This window comes from Delphinus delphis, chromosome 1, assembly GCF_949987515.2.
Source record: "Delphinus delphis chromosome 1, mDelDel1.2, whole genome shotgun sequence".
In the NCBI taxonomy this organism is placed as follows: Eukaryota; Metazoa; Chordata; class Mammalia; order Artiodactyla; family Delphinidae; genus Delphinus; species Delphinus delphis.
In genome coordinates, this window is record NC_082683.1 from 82,090,248 (window position 1) to 82,113,960 (window position 23,713).

Here is a 23,713-nt window from a genome sequence, read left to right on the forward strand (position 1 = left end):
AATAGTAGAGCACTTACTGTATGCTGGGTACTAAGTGCTTTACATACATTAACTCATTTATATATATGACAACTTTAACATGAGCAAATGCATGAAAATAGAAATTAAGATCACAGGTGTGGGTGTAGAAAATTGGGAGAGTATTAGAACACCAGTGTGTATTGTTCACTTACAAGCATGGCCCCTTTAAAACGAAACAAACCAAAAAAACACTCCCAAATATTTACAATCTAAAAAGTTCAAGAAACAAACATTAAATACTAAGATTAAAATGTTAGTACATATTCATAATATAAGAAGACTGAGCTGGTCTGATCAGGGGCAAAACTGCAAAGTATTGTTTTTGTTTTATGCGAGCTTACCAGGTCTGCCATGTTTCCCTATCTCTACTTTCTTTACTTGCTCTCTTCTTTACCCAAAGTGGATTTGGGGAAAATACAGTATAAAAACACAGTAATTATTACACAGGCCCAAAGGGAAACTCTCCCATGACTGTCTATATTTTACTAACTAAAACTCTTAAATTATAGGGTTGAATCTCTCTCTGGAATTATAGGCATTAACCAAAAGATGAGCGTTTTAGTGCATAAGCCTTCTAAAAGCACATTTTGCATTATTACATACAAAACATTACTTTTAAATTAAGTTTGACGGGTAAGATGGTCTCCAATGATCCTATCCTCTGGTCTTCATACCCTTGAGTATGGGCTAGACCTAGTGACTTATAATGAAAAGAATGTAACAAAAGTGATGGGTGTCACTTTCAAGATTAGGTTACAAAAAGAGCTGGCTTCCATTTTGCGATTTCTCACTTGTTCATTCTGTGCTTGTTATGAGCTGCCCTACGGGGAGGGCCATGTGGCAAGGAAGTGAGGGAGGCCTCTGGCTTACAGCCAGAGAGGAACTGAGTCCAGCCAACCACCTCACGAGCGAGCTTGGAAGCAGACCAACCTCAATCAAGCGCACAGGAGAGACTGGAGTCCCAGATGACCCTGACTGCAACGTTTTGAGAAACCTTGAGGTACCCAGATGCAGCAACAGATACTACAGTCAGTATTAATTTTGTCTGTTCTAAAAACTTCATGTAAAGGAAATTATGTATTTTCATGTCCAGCTTCTTTTACTCACTGTATTTGAGACTCATCCATGTTATTTTGTATACCAGTAGTTATTTTTTATTGCTGATTATACTTCAACTATCCATTCAACTGTTGATAAACATGTGGGTTGTTTCCAGTTTTCAGCTATTATGAAGAAAGTGCTATAAACATTCATATATGGCTATTTCAGATATATGATTTCTCTTGAGTAAATACCTAGAAGTGGAATTGCTGGGTCACATGGTACATGTACGTTTAATTTTGTAAGAAATCCCAAGTGATTGTATTAATACCATTTTGCAGTCCCAACAGCACTATGAGAGTTGCTTCCTCCACATCCTTGCTGCACTTGGTATGGACAGTTTTTTAAAATTTTAGCTATTTTAGTGATATTTCATTGTGGTTTTAATTGGCATTTCCCTGATGACTAATGATGTTGAACATGTTGTATATTCTTATTGACTATTCGTGTCTTCTTTGGAGAAAAATATGCTCTAACATTTTGCCTACTTTTTATTGGGTTGTCTTAAGCTGTAAGAGTTCTTTACACATTCCAGATACAAGATTCTTATCAGATATATGATTTTCAAATATGTTATCCTATTTTATGGGTTGCCTTTTGACTTCCTCGATGGTGTTTCTGAAGTTTTTTAGAAAATTTATTTTATTGAAGTATAGTTGATTTACAGTGTTGTATCAATTTCTACTGCACAGCAAAGTGATTCAGTTATATATATAAATATATATATACATTCTTTTTCCATTCTTTTCCATTATGGTTTATCTTGATGGTGTTTTTGAAGTGCAATTTAAAAAATTTGATTATGTCCAATTTATTTTTCATGAGAAATATTTATTACAAGTATTTCATCCCAGTCTGTGGCTCACATTTTCACATTTTCAAAATACACTGTTTTCTTAAGTATATTTTGAAGAACAGAACATTTTAATTTTGATTAAATCTGGCTATTGATATTTTCCTTTATGATTACTTTTTTGGTGTTATCAGAAAACTCAGAAGCCCGTTTTCATTTTCTTTCTTTATTCTAATTTCATACACATAAAAATGAATAGAATACTTCAAATGAAAAAAACGTGACCAGAGGGAAAAACAGATTATTTCTAGGGAAGAAAATCCAGGTTTTCATTAGCAAGAGTATAAATGCTGGAAATCAATAGAATGTTATCTTCAAGATGCTGAGGGCAAGTGTTTGGAAACTTAGAGTCCTATAATGTCAAATGATGATTTAAGACTGTTAATAAAATAAAGATATTTTCAGACAAACAAGACCTAGGAGGTTTACTGCCCAAAGACCTTCAGTGAAAGAATTACTAAGGATATACTTAATAAAAAAGTAAATGTAAATGGAGTAGGGGGCAAGAATCAACAGTGAGCAAAGAACAGAGGAAACAGAGCTGAGTCCAAATAAATAATGCTTATTGTAAAACATGAACCTTCTTAAAATAATGGACCAAAACACAGACCGAAATCTTGTATGACATTTTATACATTTATTCATTGCTGAGGGATACATATTAAGGTTTTGTTTGACTTTTCTGGTAGTGAAACCACATAAGCTATATCCTAATATATTTAGGGGACTGGGGCAAGTTTCTGTCTCTCTTTTACAAAATGTGACTTTTCAAACCTTACCTACTCTTGTCTCACTAGAAGCCATTCCTTTCTATCTGGCAAGAACAAGCTCTTGAAGAAAGTGTTTTCACAGAATTTCTGAAGTTTACATATAAACTGTTCATTATTCAATATCAGTGTATTTACAAACCAGGCATACCCCCACCCCATCTTACGATCCTACTCTGAGGCTAGTTCCTGCAGGGGAGCCTTTCTCGTCCTTATCCTGCTTCCCAGCAGTCCCACTCCTTCCACATGACCCCACTCCCTTTTCACTGCTTCTGTCATTAACAGATGCAGCCCTTTATTGCTCTTGTTCATGTACAGATCTCTCTCGCCCCCAAAATATACTTATCTGCTCCTTGAAGATAGGGCTGTTTTCATCTGTTTCTGTCTGCCAACACCTTGCACACTGCCTGGTACATAGCAAGAATTCAATACATCTTTGTTGAATGAATGTATGAATAACGTTATGGCTTGGTATTTCATTATTTTTCATAATTTATTTTCAAACCATACTCAGTTTGAGTTTAAATAGTTCAAAACCAATATAATGTTCCAAGATGCTTACAACTATTAAAACAACTCAATTAAAAAATATACAACTCACAATTTAAATTCATAAATAGGTAAATTAAAAATTTATAATCATTTAATAATGCTTTATATTTTGCCTTCATTTTAGAGTACACTACTAAAGACACATAAAAGTAGAATTATCGAATCAAAACATTTTCCCCTCCTAAGTATATTTCTAACTCTGAAAACTACAAAAAAAATTAATAAAAATTATAGTACATATTTAAAAAAAATAAAACTGACATATCCTGCCACCAACTTTATGGGAAAATGGCAGGTACAAGTTCTGGTATGTTAGGAACTTTGAAAAACATAGATGTGGAATCGTAAGTTGGTATATTTGAGTATGAAAACACAAATGGACTAAATTCTCATTAAAACTTCAAATTTCTCTAAATGTACATTTGGCAGAAAGATGAATTGTCAGCCAATATACTATATATATATACACACAATATATATATCAACTGCTTACATTCCCAAATATTGAATCTGGGTGGAAAAGTTAGAAAGAAAATCTGCTCTAAAAAGAAACATAATTAAGACTTAGACCTTTATCACTGAAAATCAAGATCCTATTTCAGTTACTACTTGGCTCTGGTAGGGAAGTCTGAATCATTCATTCAAAATAGAATAACTTCATTTTCCACTTCACACAGCTGTCTAAAATGATCTTTCCCATGAATGGAAAAATTATGAGCTATTATTTGTGATTCAAGTTCTAGCACTGGCTATTCCTAAATTAATTCTCTATTATCATACTGGCACAATGTGGTCTTCATAATGTACACCGTGTGAACATATTTTGTAAGACACCTTGGTCCTTCTGTTGACTACGGTTTCTTAGACAAGAATTCAAAACAGACTCATCACAGAAAAAATTCCAAGTTACAGTACATTGTGTTATAAAGTAAGGCTCCAGTGTATTTTGGACATGTAATAACAAGCTGAAGCTTCTTGTCATATTTACTGGAAAAAACCTTATACCTTGGGTCACTGGATACACATGTCCCCAGAAAACATATCTGTTATATACACTATTGTTAACTTAGCTCTCAGCTTTAAGCAATTATTTGGTAGTATTATCACTCTATTTTATGGCTTTTTAAACATTAAGTCCCTAAATACTTGAAAAGCATTCACTATATTCTGATAGTTCACCAAAAAAAGAAGTGAATATCAGCTTAGAGAAGATAAAGCCTTTAAAAAAATCAGTTTTTTAAAGAAAAGGTTATTAAATAACAGAAATTAAAGGTATAGAAGCGAAACAAACAAAAAATTCATTAAAAAAAAGCCACACATGATCCCCTTCACAAAATGAATCTATAATCTTGCTACTTTGTCAAGAGTTGGGGAAAAAACACACAAAAAGCTCCTGCTGAAGTCTGGATGTATTAGCAACATACGTTTTTTTCTATTTTCAGAATGACCTTTCAAACAATCCATTTTTGTAAGTCCAGGGTTTTAAAAAATAATAAATGTGATATTAAAGTGCCCTCTTAAAATATCTTGGCCAATTCACTGTATAGGCTTAAATTAAAATGAGCATTTGTTTAAAGACTTACATTACATGAAAAAATGTTGTACATTTCCAAATTAAAAAGTTAACTATATACATTTAATAACATTACATACAATTAATATAAAGGCTATACATAAGGCTTTAGGAAGCTCAAAGTCTAAAGTTTTAGCAGGTAAATCAGCTGATTTCACATTGCAATTCTAATGATCAAATTATCCAACTAGTAAACCACAAAACATTACTTAGAACAGGAAAAGAGTCTTATTTATTTATCAATTTTTAGTGTATTTATTTTGAATATGGAACCACAGATCTTTTCCCTAAGTTGAAAAAACTTGGGCAAAATTAGTTTTATACATTAGTTACATGTATGTGTGTGTGTATGTTATGTATGTGTGTGTGTGTATATATATATATAATTATCTTAGTTTTATAAACCATGTATTAATATACATGGTTTAAAAGTATTAATTGAGATACAAGAGATTTTTAAAGAATTTTTCAAACTATTTGGGTTACAGATACAAATTTATAGAATTACAAAGACCTATAGTATATGCCAAAGAGGTCACAGCTTATTTATTTGCTATTTTCTGGTTCTTAAACTAATAAGGAATTATACTAAATGATCTACAGTCTCTTTTAGTTTTAAAGTTTGGGTTATATTGTTTTGATTTTAAACAGTTAAGACCATGTCTCAAAGTTATCTAAATAGACAACATGATCCTGAATTAAAGATTTTTTTCACCCCTTTTTTGGATTTTAGTCCCTTGTAGTCAGTTACTAGTGGGGAACAAATATTGCATATTTTACTCAACTGATTCTTAATCCCTGTGCTCCCTCCTCTCTCCAGAACCCACAGTGCCCAGCACATGGTAAGTGCTCAGTACTTATTGAATATTTTTGAATGAGTAGCAAAATATTAAGGACAGATCGAGAAGTAAAAAGAATCTGGAGGTAACAATAGTTGCTTTTATAAAACCCCCAAACAATAATTTCAAAGCTCCTAGTCTCCTTTACATATTTACTTTGGTTTGTCTTTGTAATAACAGCAAGAGCAAATATGGCACAAGAATACAGGTTAAATCATTACAGGTAAACTGCAAGCAAGGGCAAATAAAAAAATTTAAGCTTCCATTCACATATTGAAGAAAGGACTTTTATTTACACTACTAGTAGATCCCAGCTATTCCAGTTACTCTGAGATATAATCATCTTATCAATGACAGGAAAAATATCTTCCAGTATTTGTTTTAACAACTGTAATTAAATTGCTTAGTTATACTGTAGAGTAAGAAGCAATTAATGAAATTTTTAGAAATAAAAAATATGTATATATATTACCCTGATGCCTAGGCCAAAATATATCTAACAACAAATTTTCTTGATTTCTACTGTCATAAAAATAAAGGAAAAATATATTGCAAGTATCTTCATTATAGACAATTTCAATTAGAAAACAATAGTTTAATGAAAACAATATAGTGGTTCATGTGAGTGAACTGATATGGAAGCAAGAGAAGTATTCAAACTTGACAGATAACATATTGTCAAATATAAAGAATATCTGCCTCAATGACACATTTACAGGCAGTAATTAGATTTTTACACATCTCAATTTTATCTTATATTCAAGGAAAATACAGGTCAGTAGGTTATGATCCTAAATCGTAGTTAAAAACCCTTTCTTTTAGCTTGTAAGATGTAGCCTTTTGATTTGATAATTCCTCTACTTTTAACAATGACTGAATATCGCAGTAGCCACAGTGGCACCCACTCATGTGCTTGAATGTCAGGGATGCTTTCCTGAAGTGCTTCTTGGAAACTTGCTTCAGAAAGCAGTTCTTAAAACAAACAAACAACAAATAAAAACCCAAACTGTTAAACTTGAAAACAAAAGCACTTTACTATGTAGGTAAGCATTTAAATACAACAAAAGAAACACCTCAAAACTGAATATAAATTATACTTATCCTTAATGTGTGCTATGAATCTGAACCAGAATATCAGAAAGACCCAGACAGTTCTTTAGAAAGTATCTATACTTGTAACCCAGCCAGGTTAATTCATAATTTCTGGTGAGTGGAGCCTGGATATCTGTAATTTTTGAAGATCTCTAGGTGATTCTAATGTACAGCCAGGGACAATACAGGAAAGTACAAGGAAGGAAAAGAAGTTACCCATAATCCTAACAACCAAAGATGGACCATTTCCATTGCCATGTATTTCCATCCAACTATTTTTCTGTATATATTTCTGTATATATGTATGTATCTAGCCATATCTTAAAAACTAGAAATCATACTGTAGTTATAGCTTAATTTGCTTATTTTTTTCACTTATATTATGAATATTTTCCCATGTAATTAAATATTCTGTGAAAGCATGTAATTAAATATTCTGTGAAAACATTTTTAATAATTCTCCCAATATTACATTTTATAGATATAATTTATACACTTTCTTATTGTTAGTCAAAAAATTAGGTTTTTCCTAGTATTTTGCTAATAAAAATAATACTTAATGAACATCCTTAAAATGCATGCCTGGCTATGGAACGACAAGGTCAAAGTACATTTTCTGAAGGCTTGATACATAGTATATTGCCAGCTGCTTTCCAGAAAGACTGTACTTTACACTTAATAGATAATATTGGAATGCCAATCTTACCATATCCTCACTGGCACCAGCAATCATTTAAAACATCTTTCCCAGTGGTTATCTTTTAATCAGCATCTCCTTGATGAAATTATTATTTTCTAATTCCACATTTATATCTAAACCCTCTACCATTGCTCTGACCTGCCACTCCCCTCCTCACTTGCTCTTCTCCAGCCACACTGGCCTCACAGCTGTATCCTGAAATCCTCAAACATATTCCCACCTTGGAGCCTTTGAATCAGCTGCTCCCTCTTCCCTGAGCACTCTTCTTCCAGATACCCACATGGCTCTCTCCCTTCTTGCAGGTCTCTGATTAATGTACCCTAGCAGAGAGGCCTCCCCAACCATCCTATATAAAACAACAACCCCTAACCTGGGCACTCTTTCCTCCCTCAGCCAACTTTTCCCCATAGCATACACCACCATTTATCACATTCAACATTTATCTTAATTTGTGTCTCATCCCATCAGAATATAATTTCCATGAGGGTTGAGATTTTTGACTTGGTGCTGTATTTCTAGTACTTAGAACAATGCCTGGCACATAGTAGGTGCTCAAATGTCTTTTGAATGAATCAGTCAATATGGAAAGATTCCACTGGGGTCTGAACCAACCCTATAGATAAGGATTAGGTGACCATCTATACAATATGATTTGGGAATGCCGAAGAACATGCCCTAAAATGAACTGCCGTGATATTTGAATAACATCAATAGTAAACTCTCAGTAAATATTAGCTATTGTCATGTGCCAGTCACTTTTCAGAGTACTTTATTAACTCTTTTAATCCACATATTAACCCAAGAGACAGGTAATATTATTTCCCTTCACAGGGGGAAACTGACACAGAGAGATTAGATAACTTGCCCAAGGTCACACAGCTAGTAAATGGTAGTTTTAATAAATGAAATGCAAATAGCTCTTGGAAAAGTAGCATTAACGTGGATTTGTTTACCAGACTGTCTAACCCTGAGGGAATGCGGCATAATATAGATTAGATTTAATGGGAATGGTGAGAGGAGGAAGGCAAATAAAAATGGGAAAGTTCCAAAGTCAGAATCACCTACTTCACAATTTTACCCTGACCGTAGTTAAACTATTACCACAACTTCTAGGACAAAGAATAATGGAAAATAAACCTTTCTGAAGAAAAAGGGTAATTTTAGAACAGAGGAAGGCCTTTAGGTGACTTATAAACAAGATTCTATTTTAGATGACAAGCAGAGTTAAATGTTTTACAACTTGATCGCTTAAAAAATAAATCTGACACAAAGTCAGAGAACTATGCTATTCATTAGCTACATACTTTTTTTTTTTTTTTCCGCGATACGCGGGCCTCTCACCGTTGTGGCCTCTCCCGTTGCGGAGCACAGGCTCCAGACGAGCAGGCTCAGCGGCCATGGCTCACGGGCCCAGCCGCTCCGCGGCATATGGGATCTTCCCGGACCGGGGCACGAACCCGCGTCCCCTGCATCGGCAGGCGGACTCTCAACCACTGCGCCACCAGGGAAGCCCCAGCTACATACTTTTAATTCAACTATGTTAACTCTTCAGAATCAGTAAACACGACAAAACTTTTAAGAGAATTGCTTCATTACAGATCAAATTGTCTGAAGATCCATCTATAGTATATGCAGGATCAAACTATAAATTCTAATTAAAGGGTTTAGAATTAAAATTAAAAAGACAGCCAAATGTCAAATTACACCAGTAAAACAAAAACATTCTTCCCCCCAAAGGATTAAATCTCTCTTTTCATATACATGTGCAATATACTTTTCCATAACAATGATGTATTAGCACATAATCCACATGCCCACATTTAGATAACGTGGAAATAAAATACTAGACACCGTAGTCTTTTCCTATTTCCTTTCCTACTGGAAAAAGGATAGTGTTTTTCAGGTGGAGGTGGAAGGGGGTACAGGACCACCCATCAGTTGTTGGTAACAATTACAGTTGGAAGAGTCCCCATGAGTAAACAGAAAAATGATATATTATTTGCCAACGTATAGAAAGTTAAAATTTCAATGGTTTATATTTTAGAACAAATCAGCACAGCAATTCTTTGATTTTCACTAAAATGACCTTTTTTAAAAAAGTGAATCTAATTACTCATGTGTGAAAGCTCCGCTGGAGGGGAAAAGTCCCTATGTCCTATTCTGGTACGACTTAAATGGAAACTGATAAGAAAGTACAGTTTCAGTCTGAAATACTACAATACTAATGTTTCAAGTCAGAGACAGTACAGTATGGTGGGGAAAAGGCTCCAAATTCAGCCAGGACCTAGATCTAAGTTCAAACTTTGCCCTATGCCAGCTGGGTGACCTTGGGTAGTTTCTTAAACTCTAAGGCTCTATTTCTTCATCCATAAAGTGTCTAGTTTCAGTTGCTGTAAGGATTACAGATAATCTCTCTGAGACATTTAGCATGATGCCTAGCATTTGAGAAAGAATATCAAAACTCCTCCTCCACTTCCTACAAAACAGTAAAAAAAAGAGGCTGAGGCAGACTGCTAATAAGGTATAAAGTCTTAAGAGGTTATCCATAAGCATCCTAAAAATAAACTGAATCAAACCACCTATATAATGCCATCTTTTTAGAAATGAAAGTAAAAACTGAATGTTTTTCTCCAGGAATCACCTATAAAATATAATTGCCTCCAATTTTTTATTAAACTAGAACTTCTACAAAAATGTCATGGAAATTTAAAACTTTCACAAGATATATCTCACTTAACTATACCAAAAATACTGTTTCATAGAGCCTGTATATTTAGTAAGTAAAATGCTTAGTATATTTACCTTTGCTCCCTAAGAAAGTGTGAAAAAACAAAAATGGAGCAGACTGCTAATGAAGTGTAAAATATTATCTTCCCAGCTTTCCAAGTTATCTTGTAAAATGTTGATAAAAATTATTCTACAAAAGGCAGACAAGCCATTCTCATTAATCAAATGTTTCTGATTAACATCAAGCATATGTCTTGATATTAATGATTAATAAAATATCTAATCAAATACCTATCCTAAGATGCTGAAGTTTCAAACTGAATTTTATCTGCTTCTTTTTCCAGATATTTATCCTTTTTAATTAAGTGGCCCTTTGGTGCAATCTTTGCTATACTAGACAATATTATATGTGACACTACTTAGAATATCTTACAAGATCTTTTCTGTGTAGCTTAATATTTATAAACCTCAGCAGACTGGATGTTCAGGAAATGACCCCTTCACTTCTTTTCCCATTGGTACAAAGACAAAATTAAAGCTTTCTGAAACTAAAATAAAGGCATATATGTTTTGAACTAACTATTAAGAATAGCTCTAGGTGACAGCATTGTACCTTTATCACTGTACACAATTAAAAATTAAATTTTAACAAGTAGCTTCTTATAAGATAAAAGCTCATGATCAATCTCTATAAATGAAAATCTCAGTCTTACCTTTTGGATCATTATGAGTCAAGAGCTGTATGTCAAACTGTTTAGCAAATGCAGTCAAATCGGGTGGCATCACACAGCAGGAGGCAAGATTAACTTGGTTACTATTTGGTTTTACCTAGAAGTGGAAGAAAAAAAAATGACATCTCCATTAAATTAAGTACTACAAAAAGTAGAAAGCAATAAAAGGATTCAATTTTAGAACATATGAAATATCACATTCTACAGTACTTAAAGTTTATAAAATACTTTTACATGTATATATTTATTAATGCATGCTGTTCTGACTCAGTGGTAACAGAGGAAGGAAAAATAGCTCTACAAGGGGGAAAAAGCCAATATATTACTACACTGTTAAAAAAGTCTCATGCTCGAACCTGCCATCTAATACATCTGCCTTGGAAACTAACACGATTCTAAGTGGTATGGTTCCACCTACAAAGGAAATATGTCTTAAAGATAGAGGATCAAATACAAATGATAAGTATGTTTAATGTTGAAGTATACAATATGGTTATTAGTCAGACATTTGAAAAAGAGAAGAATCAGGTAATTTCTAATAGATGCTCTAGTTAATTTATAGATACATTTCAGATCATCTAAGTCTCTCCAACAGGATCTTAGCCACATTCTGGCTATCACCAAGCCAAAGGGACAAAGGGCAACTTTTCTCTAGGGTCTTCCTGCCCATAAGAAAATGAAAAGGCTGGGGATTATAAATGCAAAGGAATAAAGAAAAATACAGAGAGTAAACTACTTGTAAGCAAGTTCCCTAATCATTTTATAGGTTATTAGGCTAGAGAGTGGCAGTGATTGATTTATGACTCCATCTCCACATCAAGTTCTGTGAACAGAAGGTCTTATATATCTTTAAATAACAGAGCAAAACATTTGTTATATATGATATTCTCTCACTTAGGAAATAAGAACCATGGACTAATAAAACCTAAAGGAAAACATAATATTTTTATCACATAATTAAAACTGAAGGAAAGAGCCTTAATTCATTTGGCTATGAATGCTTCAACACACACTTTCTAGTGTTATTGTCAAAGCCTGCTTCAAAACTCCCATATCTGGAACAGTCACCCCACAGTGGTGTCCACTATGTGCATGATGTTTAACGGGATGCAGCAAAGACTGTAAAAGACAGGCTCCTCCTGGAGTGCTCATGATCTAGACGTCTTTTACCTGTGCCCACTGATACAGCTGTTCCAACTGGGTTTTGTCCAGATCAGAGGTACCTATAGCAACGATCTTTTTGCTGTGGACTAAGTTTTGTAATTCTTCCCAGTAAGGCTGCAAATGCTCCAAGGAAAGATTAACTCCATCTTCAATAGGAGGTGAAGCAATGATCACAGAATCCAGCTGTGCAACTCCAAGGACTGAACAGGCTGATGTGAAGGAAAACACAAAGAGGATAAATGTTTGTTACATAATAAAAACAAGTTGCTTCTAATGTCCTTTAAGTACCCCACTGAATTCTCTCCATATAGTTCACTAGTATTCTACATAACAGATTATTTCATTAGGTTTCATAATTCACCTGTCATTTAGAACATTTCCATCTTTTTAAAAAGTATAAAGTGCCCATTCATCTACTTGGTCTATGTGGCAGATATGTGGGTTTCTTTGACCTGCCTCATTCCTGGGGAAACTCACAACTACTACAGGTTCCTCTTTCTGAGGAACAGCCCTCCTTGTTTCCTAGGCCCCAGGACTTTCTGGTAGCTTCTGACCTAATAGTCTATAACTGGTAGTCAGAGCAAAGAATAAGCTTGAGACTCTGAGTGAAAGACTGAATTTATGGTCTTAACCTATATATTAATCTATGTTTATAGATGTAGATAATCTCTTAATTTTTATAAAAATAATTTTAAGAGTTTATTTTTAATGATTATTGTTCACTCCATGGTTATATTAAAGAGCTATTTAGTTAACTGTTCAATGTATATAAATACTGGAAGAATATTTTAAAATAAAAAACACTGAATAACTATAATGCCATAGTAACCTAACCAAGTGCTGAAAATAGACAAAAATGCTTGTTTCTGTTGTGGTTATTCTTTTGATATTTCACCTGTAGTACTAAAAGAGCTAAGAATATGATTAAGGAGAATTTCTATCTCTAAACATATAGTTAACATTTAATTATGTTACATCTTTTACATTCCTTTTATATATCAAAATATGACCTTACATAAGTTGATGTGATTCTACAGAAGCCTTAACATATTAGGCTGGAACTTCAAAAGATAAAATTGCAATGAGCTCATTTTCTTTTTTACCTGGACCTGAACACAAGATATAACTAATACACCTACACTAATTTAAAGTCCACATGACAATAAAGTTGAAATTTTGCTTACCCATGTCAACTGCATTTCTAGTTGATGATGAAGAGTTTGATCCTACAATGAACAGTTTTGCTGGGTGACAAAGAAAACAAAACAGATTACTATATTTGAGTAACATTCTACTACATAGTAGTAATACTGCTAAAATACTAAGATGACAGATAGTCCTGAATGAATTTTTTCCTTTCCTAGTTGCATTGTTTTATAGTTTTCATTTTAAGACCTAAAAGTATATTTCCACTGTAATTTTAAAATTATATGCTAGTTGCCAACAATAATCTGATTGTCAAAACAAAAAAGCAAATATTAATTTCCCCTTTATTAGAAGGCAGGGCAGATAAATATAGAAACTTATTAAAAATGTATATTTTTATGAATTAAACATTAATGGAGCATATTATTTTCTCCAATAAACTAAAGTCTATATAAAGCCTAAATTAGAATTGCTTATAATGAGAAGAAAACTGAAAAAAACACCCCAAAAACCAAAAAGAAACAGACACTCCACAATCCTACCCTCCTAATATTGAATACAATCATTTTCATTTTTAGACGACATTACCTTCAAGTTCTTGGTCATATAAAGCAGAGTATATATTTCCTACTTCCACATACTTGGTTTACCCTTATGTAACAAATATTTTTACATCTCTATGCAGTATTATCTTAATTTTTAAAAAAATCATAACAATAATGTATTCACTCTAGAAATGAGGAAAACCTATAGGAGTAGGGGGAAAAAAAGAAAAACCAACCAAACAAACAAAAAAACCTCTACCGATAGTCTCATCACCAAAAGCAATTACTGTTTAGATTTTTATGTACTCTGGATTTTTCTTTTCTTTCTTTCTTTTTTTTTTTTTTGGCCTCATGGCTTGTCGGATCTTAGTTTGCCAACCAGGGATTGGACCCTCAGCAGTAAAAGCAGAGTCGCCAGGGAATTCCCTCTACTTTGTATTTTTAATGAATAATTTTACACACTCATTTTTAATGGTGAACATTATTCTGTAATTTTGATAGGGTATAATTTACTGAATGATTTCCTACTTTTTGGACTTTTAGATTAGTTCCAGTTTTTTGTTACTGAAATAAACATCTATGCTAACTTTTTTTTCAACTTTATGCCTGAAGCATTTCCCAAGGACAAACCGTCAGAAATGTGATTATGAGTCAAAGAATATGATCTGTTTTTTGTGAGTCGTGTTCTATTTTATTTACCTACCATTTTATAAAAGATTTGTACCAGTTTACCAGAGCACTAAAAGTTAGGAGTTGCTCTCCTAACAATATAGGATGCTATTAAACAAAACAAAACAAAAATATATATTTGCTAATTTGATAAGTACAAAATATACCTGCCCAGAACCACATTAACTGGCATTTCCTTGCTTACCAGGGAAGTTGAGTAGTTTTTCGTATTTATGAAATTGAGGCTTTGGCTTGATTTCAACTCGGCTTTATATGTATATATTTACTTTATGTAAACTCACTGTTCAAAAATCTAAATTTACTCAACAAATAGGTGGAGTAATAGGAAAGCAAAGAGAAAAATCAGAAAGGGGAATGGAGAGAAAACAGGGTTAATGAAACACCCTTATGTAAAGTGCCTGGCATTCAACATATACAACAAATTTTCCTTGTACAACATTTCTTACATTTGTCATTTCCTTTCTACTGCTAGATAATCTTCCTAAAACATGGCTTTCCTCAGTTACTTCTCTATTTAAAAGCCATCACAACTTCCTCACCAGGTGAGAGTCAATCTTCACCACTTTGCTCCAGCCTTAGCTCCTGTAATTATACTCTGTGAACACCCTCCCCATCACTATCCCTCTGGCCATGAATTTGTGCCATTTGAAATGGTCTCCTCTCTCTGAAAGATGAGGCATTTTTAGGTAGGTGAAGAGAGGAAAGCTCTTGATACTTATCAAAAGCCTCAAGCCTTCCAGGAACTGAGGACAACTTGTAAGAGCTCCAATATGGATCTACACCATGATGAACTGCAATCAACCACAGAGAAATGTTGCTCTGATGTCCTTTCCAACACAAATAATAATGTGAAATTAACAGAAAGAAATGGGTTTTGTAGTCAGGCATACCTGGATGGATTCCTGGTTCAACCACTTACTTGCTGTATAACAACTTTCAAGTTACTTTTTATTTATTTATTTTTTTTGTGGTACGCGGGCCTCCCACTGTTGTGGCCTCTCCCGTTGCGGAGCACAGGCTCCAGACGCGCAGGCCCAGCGGCCATGGCTCACAGACCCAGCCCCTCCGCAGCACGTGGGATCTTCCCGGACCAGGGCACGAACCCGTGTCCCCTGCATCGGCAGGCGGACTCTGAACCACTGCGCCACCAGGGAAGCCCAACTTTCAAGTTATTTAATGTCACTTGTGCAATGGGGATAATAAACCTACCCTGCAGAATTGTTTTGAAAATTATATGAAGAAATATAAGCATAAAGTGTCAAGTACAGTGCCTGGTATAAAGCAAGATTCAACAAATGGTAGTTACTATTATTAGAGTCAAAAAACAATGCTCTATCTCATCTTACATGTTCATCCTAATAAGAGTAATAATAAAATAACAACCACCACAACCACAAATGGTAATAAATAACAGCTACCTGGCACTTACCTGTGCCAAGCACCATGCTAAGTGCTTCTTTTGTTATTTCATCTAACTTACAAAGAAGCCTGTGAAACAGGTGTATCCCCATTTTATAGATGAGGAAACTGAGCTCAGAGAGGTTAAATCATTTGTTAGCCCCAGATTATATCAGTCAGTAATCTGCACATCCAGGAATTTCAATTTAGTTAAGCTCAAGCATTTAATGACTATGTTATGCTGACTGTAGGCTGAGGACAAGAACATCTTAATTCCTTGACCTTAGCATTATCTCTGGAAAGTAGGAGTCATTTCACCTTTGTTGAATGGGTAGAGTATGTATTTGATTTCTCTTCATGCAACTTGTTGCCAAGACTTCTTTCTCTGCTCCCAGGCAACCTCAGCCATTGCTTAGCAGTATCACACCAGGAAGGGAGGGCTTATGCTGGCTTTAGGTGGGCAATGCTCTTAAGTCTTCCCTTTATTCTTTCCATTTCCTACACCTTACTCTTCCTACTGCTCTGATATCCTACAAATAAATTAATGAGAACATCATGAAGAGGTGAAGTTCTATTCTGACTCCACTGAAGTAGCCAAGAGTGACTTCCTATAACTCCCTTTTTAAAGCTGACTTTAAAATTATGTTATAAAAAATCTCTGTATTTCCCACACTTAGTGATTGAGTTACTCATTACCAGAAGTAAGGAAAGGTTTAGTCCCATGCTTGACAAAACCTCACTATCATCCACTGTATAACAAAATGAACTGTAAAGGCTGGACTTTACCAGAAACTTTCATTTCTTCTCTTTCATCGGGATTTATCTTTTCTACTGCATGAGATACAGTACATTCCAAGACATCTGGAAACTCCTATAATAAACACATGATATTTACAATAAATATAAAATTAGTGTTTCTGATTAGCTATATATTTTCTATTGTCCATAACACTCTTTAGAAGCAGAGAACCCATAAAACAATAGAGTTCTTTACCTGAGGCCTAGATGGGCTTCATAACGTTTGTAAAGCCCTGAAATAAAGGTAAAGTGCTGTGTGTGTGTGTGTGTGTGTGTGTGTCCATTTTCTGAGAAAAAGTGTCTCATTTTGATGAGATACTCAGAGGGATGTCTGATCAAAAACAAACGAATAAACAAACAAGCAGATTGGGCAGTATGTGAGGAGTTAGAACCACTAACACAGTAAACACTTTTACTCAGAAAAGAAACCAATGAAAAGTAAATAATATTTTCCTTCTGGATACTGACATGTTAAAACACTTCCTGTATATCAATCACAAATATTTTAAGCCAAAATATATATTTTTCTGAATGCAATGGAAAAAAGTAAAGGCGATTCCAATGCATAAAAATGAGTAGTTAATGATAAAATATTAGTACACATAAATCAGAAACATACTAACTCACATTTACAAGATTAAAACAAAGTAAACGGTGAGGATTTTCCCATGATTCTTGATCATATTACAATGCCTGGCACATATTAACTATTTACAAGTTATGCACAGATGAATGGTCACTTCAGAAAAACAGAGACAGATAGAAGACATTAATTAATGTCTGCCTAGCAGCCACAGAGTTACAAACTTGCAGTATGCTCAAGGAAACAATTATTTTCAGCATATGTCCTCTTCCATACTTTTTAAGTAGTCTATGTAATCTGTTACAAGCCTTTGGCTAAGTTGGATTCCAAAGAGTGGTTTACAGACAGGTGTTTTGTATATTTACATTTATGATAATGGCCACATACTGACATTCAATGAAACACAGTTCTTTACTGTTTCGTAAGAAACTGATACTTAAAAAATTATTTTTAGTGGCTATATTTTGGGTTATAGTCTATCAAAGCAATCTACTAACCCAAATTGTTTGATAGTCATTCCTCTACTAGACCAAATATAAACTGGAACAAAACGCATTTTGAGAAAACTGTGGTGGGACTCTTAGTAGCTTGTCTAGTTGAAGAGTTGACTAGAGTCAGATTTTCTCTTTCATGCTTAAGCCTACTGGGTCAGACTCCCACCTCAGCAAATCAACCACAATAAGTTTCATGCTAATTGCCTGTTTGACTTCCCTATCAAACCTGAGGAAGTTAATTTCCTGCTTATTACATGATTTCTTCATTCACAGTTCACTCACCCTGACCAAATCTGTGCTAATTTGGGAACTCCACTCATTCAAGGTCTTCCGGATACAATCTCGAAGCTGCAAAAGAAAAGCATTTTGAAACTGTTAATCATACAGTACAAAAGTGTACTTTTAATCATACAGTACAAAAGTGTACTTTTGTACTGTATGAACTGTTAATCATACAGTACAAAAGTGTACAAAAGTGTACAAAAGTACACTTTTCTGTACTTCTACAATAAGACTGCATTAGTCTGTTTAGGAAAAGGAACATATCAATAGGAAATACCATACAAAAATTTTAATTCTATAAGGTTTTTACTTCCTTTAACAAAGATTGATTTAGACCCGCTTTTTATCCTACTCTTAATTCTCAAATGTTCTTGACCTAAAGCAGTAATCTAATTAGTTAAAAGGTATTTTTGTATCAATGAAAATTTAAGTAAACTTCTGAGATGTAAAAGCATTCATAAAGAAACAAAAAAAATTTTTCAAGAATAAGGTTTATAAATGGAGGAACTTCAAGCCCAGGTAACCTGACTAGAATTAACATTAACCAACCACTATGCTATACTCCTCAAAGGCAAACAAATGATTCTCTAAGTGTGGCCAAAGAAATTCCTACATTAGACTCACCTGTGGTGTTTATTAAAAGTTCAAATTCCTGAGCTGCATCCTAGACCTCCTGAATCACTTTCTAAGGGCAGCAGAGCTTTCATCTTAACAAGCATCCAAGTAATCAAAATGTACTCTAAAGTCTAGAAACCACTATATCCGTATCTTGCAGAAGTCAACTTGCATAAAGTCAGTCCTTAAGTCATTTCCTAACAGTTAGGTAGACCTTCGATCTGTCTTCAATGTTTTCTTATATAAACAAACAATTTTATTACGTTAACATTATAGTATTTTGTTAATTCATTAAAGTGTCTACTTATCTTTTATCTCTTATGACAGTGTATTTCCAACTTATTTAATAGTGGTCCAAAATAATAAGACATACACTAACACAGTGAGTAAGGACCTACATACATATAACAACAAAAATTCATAAAGCAATCTTTATGCTTACTACATGCCAGATACTCTGAGGGCTTCTATTATGAGTTAGAAAAAAAATACGCTTCTCCATGACTCACTGAACTGATAACACAAATAGGCCAACACTAGCAGTTTGAAATCACTGCCTTATAAATACCAAGGGCACAGTGCTTTGCATTCTGTGGACAATCAATGAAAAAATAAATAAGTAACTAGAAGTACAGCCCTGAATTGCAAAAGCACTTTCCTAATACCAACAACAGAGATTAAACTTCTGAACTCACTATCTGATCTATGATTGCTTATGATAAAAACTGACACAAGCACTTTATTGCTTATATCTCAGTACAGGTAATTACAATGGACAACTGGCTTATCAATTTAAGAGCTCAGAGTCACCTATTTAAGATTTATAGTCTACAACAGCAATTCATGTGCTAGCCACAATAACCCACATGAATCCAATTTACAGGGTCTATATCTTTATGAAAGGTATATTTGTAATCAAATTTAAGTCAGTAGATAAAAATAAGTTGATAATCATTCTAGACAGAATTACAAGTCAATATTCTTTGAAAAATTAAGGCAGCAGGACCAACTAGAAGTTAAGAATTCTATCAGGGGTGCTATGGCTCAAATCATGGGAGAATTTTTAGAAATTTTCCTCTGGAAGGATGGTTAATTTGCATAAGGCTTTTCTGATGAATTTCTCAGTTCATTACATTTTCAGAGTGTTTGCCCCCTTCTGTCAGGACAAATCATGGAACAGGCCAATGTTACAATAATATGATAAATTCATTGACTATATCACAAACCTAGTGATTTTTAATCTTTTACATGTTATCTATATGACTGAATATTAACCTTGTACTTTTTTGTTCTCTGCTCTCTTCATTCTTATTATACACACATCACATAGTATCATGGAAGATGCGTGTCATGATAATTTAGTGTATCATTAGATCTGGGGTTGTATAAGAGTTTAAAAAATGCTACATGATCAAATACCCTAATAACAAATAACTGGTCAAAATAGTCCTATAATGGCCCATTTTAAAAACAAGATTTGATTTCATAAAATTCTAGTGAAACAAAAAATCTGGGCAGAGATCATAGAATAATTAAAAAAAAAAAAACAACCAAACAATAGACTAGAAAAGACCTTTTAGGAAATTTAATGATCTCTCTCTACCCAATGTGCAAATTTTCTCAATAATGAGTGATTTATTCAGTTTCTTTATTCAATGAGGTTAAACTGTTTCAAGTAGTGTATCCCAATTTAGAGCTCTGGTTGCTACAAAGCTCTTCTTTACACAGAAACAAAACATGCCTCTCTATTCTAATCAAGCTGTCATGTTTTCTCTACATATGCTATCATATCTTCAAGTTTTCTCAAACGTTTTCAAGTTTCTTTAGTTTTGAGTCCCTCTTACGCAGCACCCAAAGTAATATACACAAATCACAATTCATCTTTTGAACGATGTTTCTTAAACAGTGGAGTGTGACTCATTACTGCATTAAGAAATCAAGTTTTTAAAAATTAAAGAGAAAAAATCAGAATACACAGTATATAGTAAGAGTTAAAATCTTTTCATGAAACTCGTGTGTTCGTGTGTGTGTGTGTGTAAAACACGAATTGGACTGCCAAGACAAAATGCATTTTTTTTTTTACTGGGTTTGCAGACAAACTGAAAACGACTACTTTAGCATGTGTTGAGTGAGATAAGAGAGAGAAAATTTCACCCAATATTATTTACGTGCAAAATGCTGTATTGAACCATCAGCCCTGGAGAAATTAAAGGTGTAGTATAAAACACAGAAGTATTTATCTTTGGGAGAAATAGCACAAGTGAGGGTAGTTTAAAAAAAACAAGAGAGACAAACTGAGCTGCATCCTGGACACAATATGGTAAGGATTCTGATTCCTACTAAAGTTACAATCAAGAGCACTGACAGAGGCGGCACTGGGTGTGAAGATGCACCTGCCGAAATTTTAAAGACGCTGTGCCCCCAACAGTAGGTTCGGATGCGACATCGCGCCGACAGCCGACCCAGCCTCCTCCGGCGGGCGGAGCCCAGGTGCGCGCCTCTCCCGCGACTACTGCGCACCCGGAGCCCGACCACCCGCCCTCACCTCCCAGCGCCTCCCCGCCTCTCGGAGCCGCCCGGTCCGGCCCGCGCGGCCTACCCCGGGAGCCCTGCGCCTCCGCCGGCACGCACGCCACCCTCACCTCCTCGCTGTGCGTGGACGGGCACTTCTTCCGCAGGCGGCCCCAGTTCAGCAGGTTCCCTGTCTGCAGGTGCAGGGTGCTGGCCCGCGCCAGGAGCGCCCCGGCCGCGCGGCTGTCGGTGCCCATGGCAGCAGCCGACGGACCTGGCCCGGCGGCGACGGGGCAGCAGGCGGGGAAGGAGGCCCCCCGTAGGACGCGGCGCCCGAGGCCGGAGAGCAGAGCGCGAGGCTGCTCGCCCCGCGCGGCGGGACCCCGGCCTGCGCTCGGGCCCGAGGGAGGCCGGGAGGCGGCAGGGCGGCGGCGGAGCGGCGGCCCGGGAAGGACGCGCTGGTGGCTGCGGCTCCTGCTACTGCGGCCGCCGCGGGAGAGTTGACTCCCAACTGAAGAGTCGTTTCCTGGAAGACAATGACTAAGCAGAAATCGCGGCGGAGAAAGTGCTTCGTAACAGTTACCCGTCCCGCGGCAGGGCGGGGGGGGGGACGCAGCGACCAGGCTGCGGGGGCGTCGGCCCGCGGGTGATTAGCCCTCGGCCTGTGGCCGGCGTGGCGCCAGGCGGAGGGCTGGCGCAGTGCGGAGAGAGCAGAGAGCTGGGGGCGCGCGGGGCGGGGCGGGGCCGGCTGCCTGGGGCCCGGCGCTTGGCAGGGCTCCCCCTGTCGGTCAGAGGGCGGCGCGCCACCTCCACCTAATACCTCAGACTGCGCTCGAGGTCTCACCTCCCAGCCGACCGGCAGTCACGCTGGTTATACTCCTAGATATCTCTTTAAAAAGATAAATTAGGGGCTTCCTTGGTGGTGCAGTGGTTAAGAATCCGCTTTCCAAGCAGGAATAAACAGGTTCGAGCCCTGGTCAGGGAAGATGTCACATGCCGTGGAGCAACTAAGCGGGGCGCCACAGCCACTGAGCCTGTGCTCTAGAGCCTGCGAACCACAACTACTGAAGCCCGCGCGCCTAGAGCCCGTGCTCCGCAACGAAGAGTAGCCCCCCGCTCGCCGCAACTAGAGAAAGCCCGCGCGCAGCAATGAAGACCCAACGCAGCCAAAAATAAAGAAATTTAATTTAAAAAAAGGGAAGTTACTGAGGCATTGAAATACCAGCCGGTTTCAGTTCTCAGAAGCGAGCCTTAATGTACAAGGGCTCCCTTCTCCTTCAACTTTGCTTTGCTGCCCACTTACTGGTTCATTTCCTTTCTCAAGGGCTTTCCCCCAAAGTGCTCATTTTTCTTCAAGTCCGTTAATTAAAGGTCTGTTGATTCATACTATTTGCTGGCCAGTGTGTGAAGTCAAAGAATAAGACAATCTCTGCCCTTGAGAAGCTTAAACTCCAGTTTACAGATACAAGGCCTAAGCGTATGAAACAATGAGTAATAATATAAGAATATCGTAGATTCCAGATGAGTTCAGATTAAAGAGAACACTTAAACCGGTGAGATCAGGGAAGATATAACCCATTCCCTTACAGGTGGTTGTGATTCTTTACTCCTATTAAATTTCATATGTAGTAGACTTGGTATGAACCTCAAATTTAACATTTATTGAGCATTCCTCAACAAATTTTTGCTTTTGTTGAGAGTAATCAGATATACTAAAAAGCAAAATGCTATTAAAAAGAGATGAATTCCAGTTAGTAAGAATTAGAGGAGGGGTGTAAGAGGTTAGAAATTGAGCCTGATCTTGAGTAAATATTTGGAGGCTGAATGAAGGTAAGAATTCATTGAAGATAAGGGTAATTCCAGAAGCAGGAACAAACATGGGCTATTTTAATTAATGTAAACATTTGATTCTTAGGCTGCATTTCCTGTGGCAGCATTTCTTGACTTTTTTCGTATTCTCTAGTACCATGCAAATAATACTTGAATAAAGCTTAGAGGTTATGCCTCCTAATCTAGTGAACTTACCTCCTTGCTGGCGATTTATATAGCACACTGGTCACTGACATAAACCCATATGGCTTGCAAATCAGACTTTGCCAGGTACTGGTTATTTTAACTTAGACAAGTCACTTAGTCTCTGTGTTTCACTTTCTCCCAGTCTCAGCAGATGATAGTTTAAACTACATGACATTGCTGATAACTATTTTTGATCTACAGAAATGTCTAGTTCCCATGGTTCCACCTAATACAATATCTACTACATTGGGTAGGTGTGAAGAACTAATGAGGGAACTTATGAAAGCCCTTAGTACAGTACTTGGCTCGTAGTAAATGTTCAGTAGGTGAGAGCGCTTAGAACTAACGCCTCTGACCTTTCCAGCTTACAATCCAGTTCTCACAACACTGGCAAATTCATGATGTAATTCACAGCAGCATCACGTCATGTTTTTAAAATTTACATTTTTAGGGGAATTCCCTGGCGGTCCACTGGTTAGGACTCTTGCTTTCACTGCGGGAGGGCCCAGTTTCCA

The 23,713-nt window shown here is 36.1% G+C and overlaps 1 protein-coding gene across 1 annotated transcript; it reads right to left on the reverse strand.

The window, feature by feature from the left end:
• Window positions 1-1,751: 1,751 nt before the first annotated feature.
• Window positions 1,752-21,848, reverse strand: GCLM (glutamate-cysteine ligase modifier subunit). The gene is made up of 7 exons (XM_060025920.1): window positions 21,314-21,848; window positions 18,057-18,122; window positions 16,686-16,770; window positions 13,305-13,364; window positions 12,127-12,329; window positions 10,939-11,053; window positions 1,752-6,678 (listed from the first exon to the last, which is right to left on the reverse strand). The coding sequence occupies exons 1-7, from the start codon at window positions 21,437-21,439 to the stop codon at window positions 6,509-6,511; spliced, it is 825 nt and encodes a 274-aa protein (XP_059881903.1). The 5' UTR covers window positions 21,440-21,848; the 3' UTR covers window positions 1,752-6,508.
• Window positions 21,849-23,713: the final 1,865 nt, after the last annotated feature.

Coding starts and splice junctions, on each gene's coding strand:
- GCLM (XM_060025920.1), bottom strand. CDS start 21,439: ATGGGCACCGACAGCCGCGCGGCCGGGGCGCTCCTGGCGCGGGCCAGC. Junction 16,771..18,056: donor TTAGCACAGATTTGGTCAGG/GTGAGTGAACTG, acceptor TGTTTATTATAG/GAGTTTCCAGATGTCTTGGA. Junction 11,054..12,126: donor AGCTGTATCAGTGGGCACAG/GTAAAAGACGTC, acceptor TTCCACTTCTAG/GTAAAACCAAATAGTAACCA.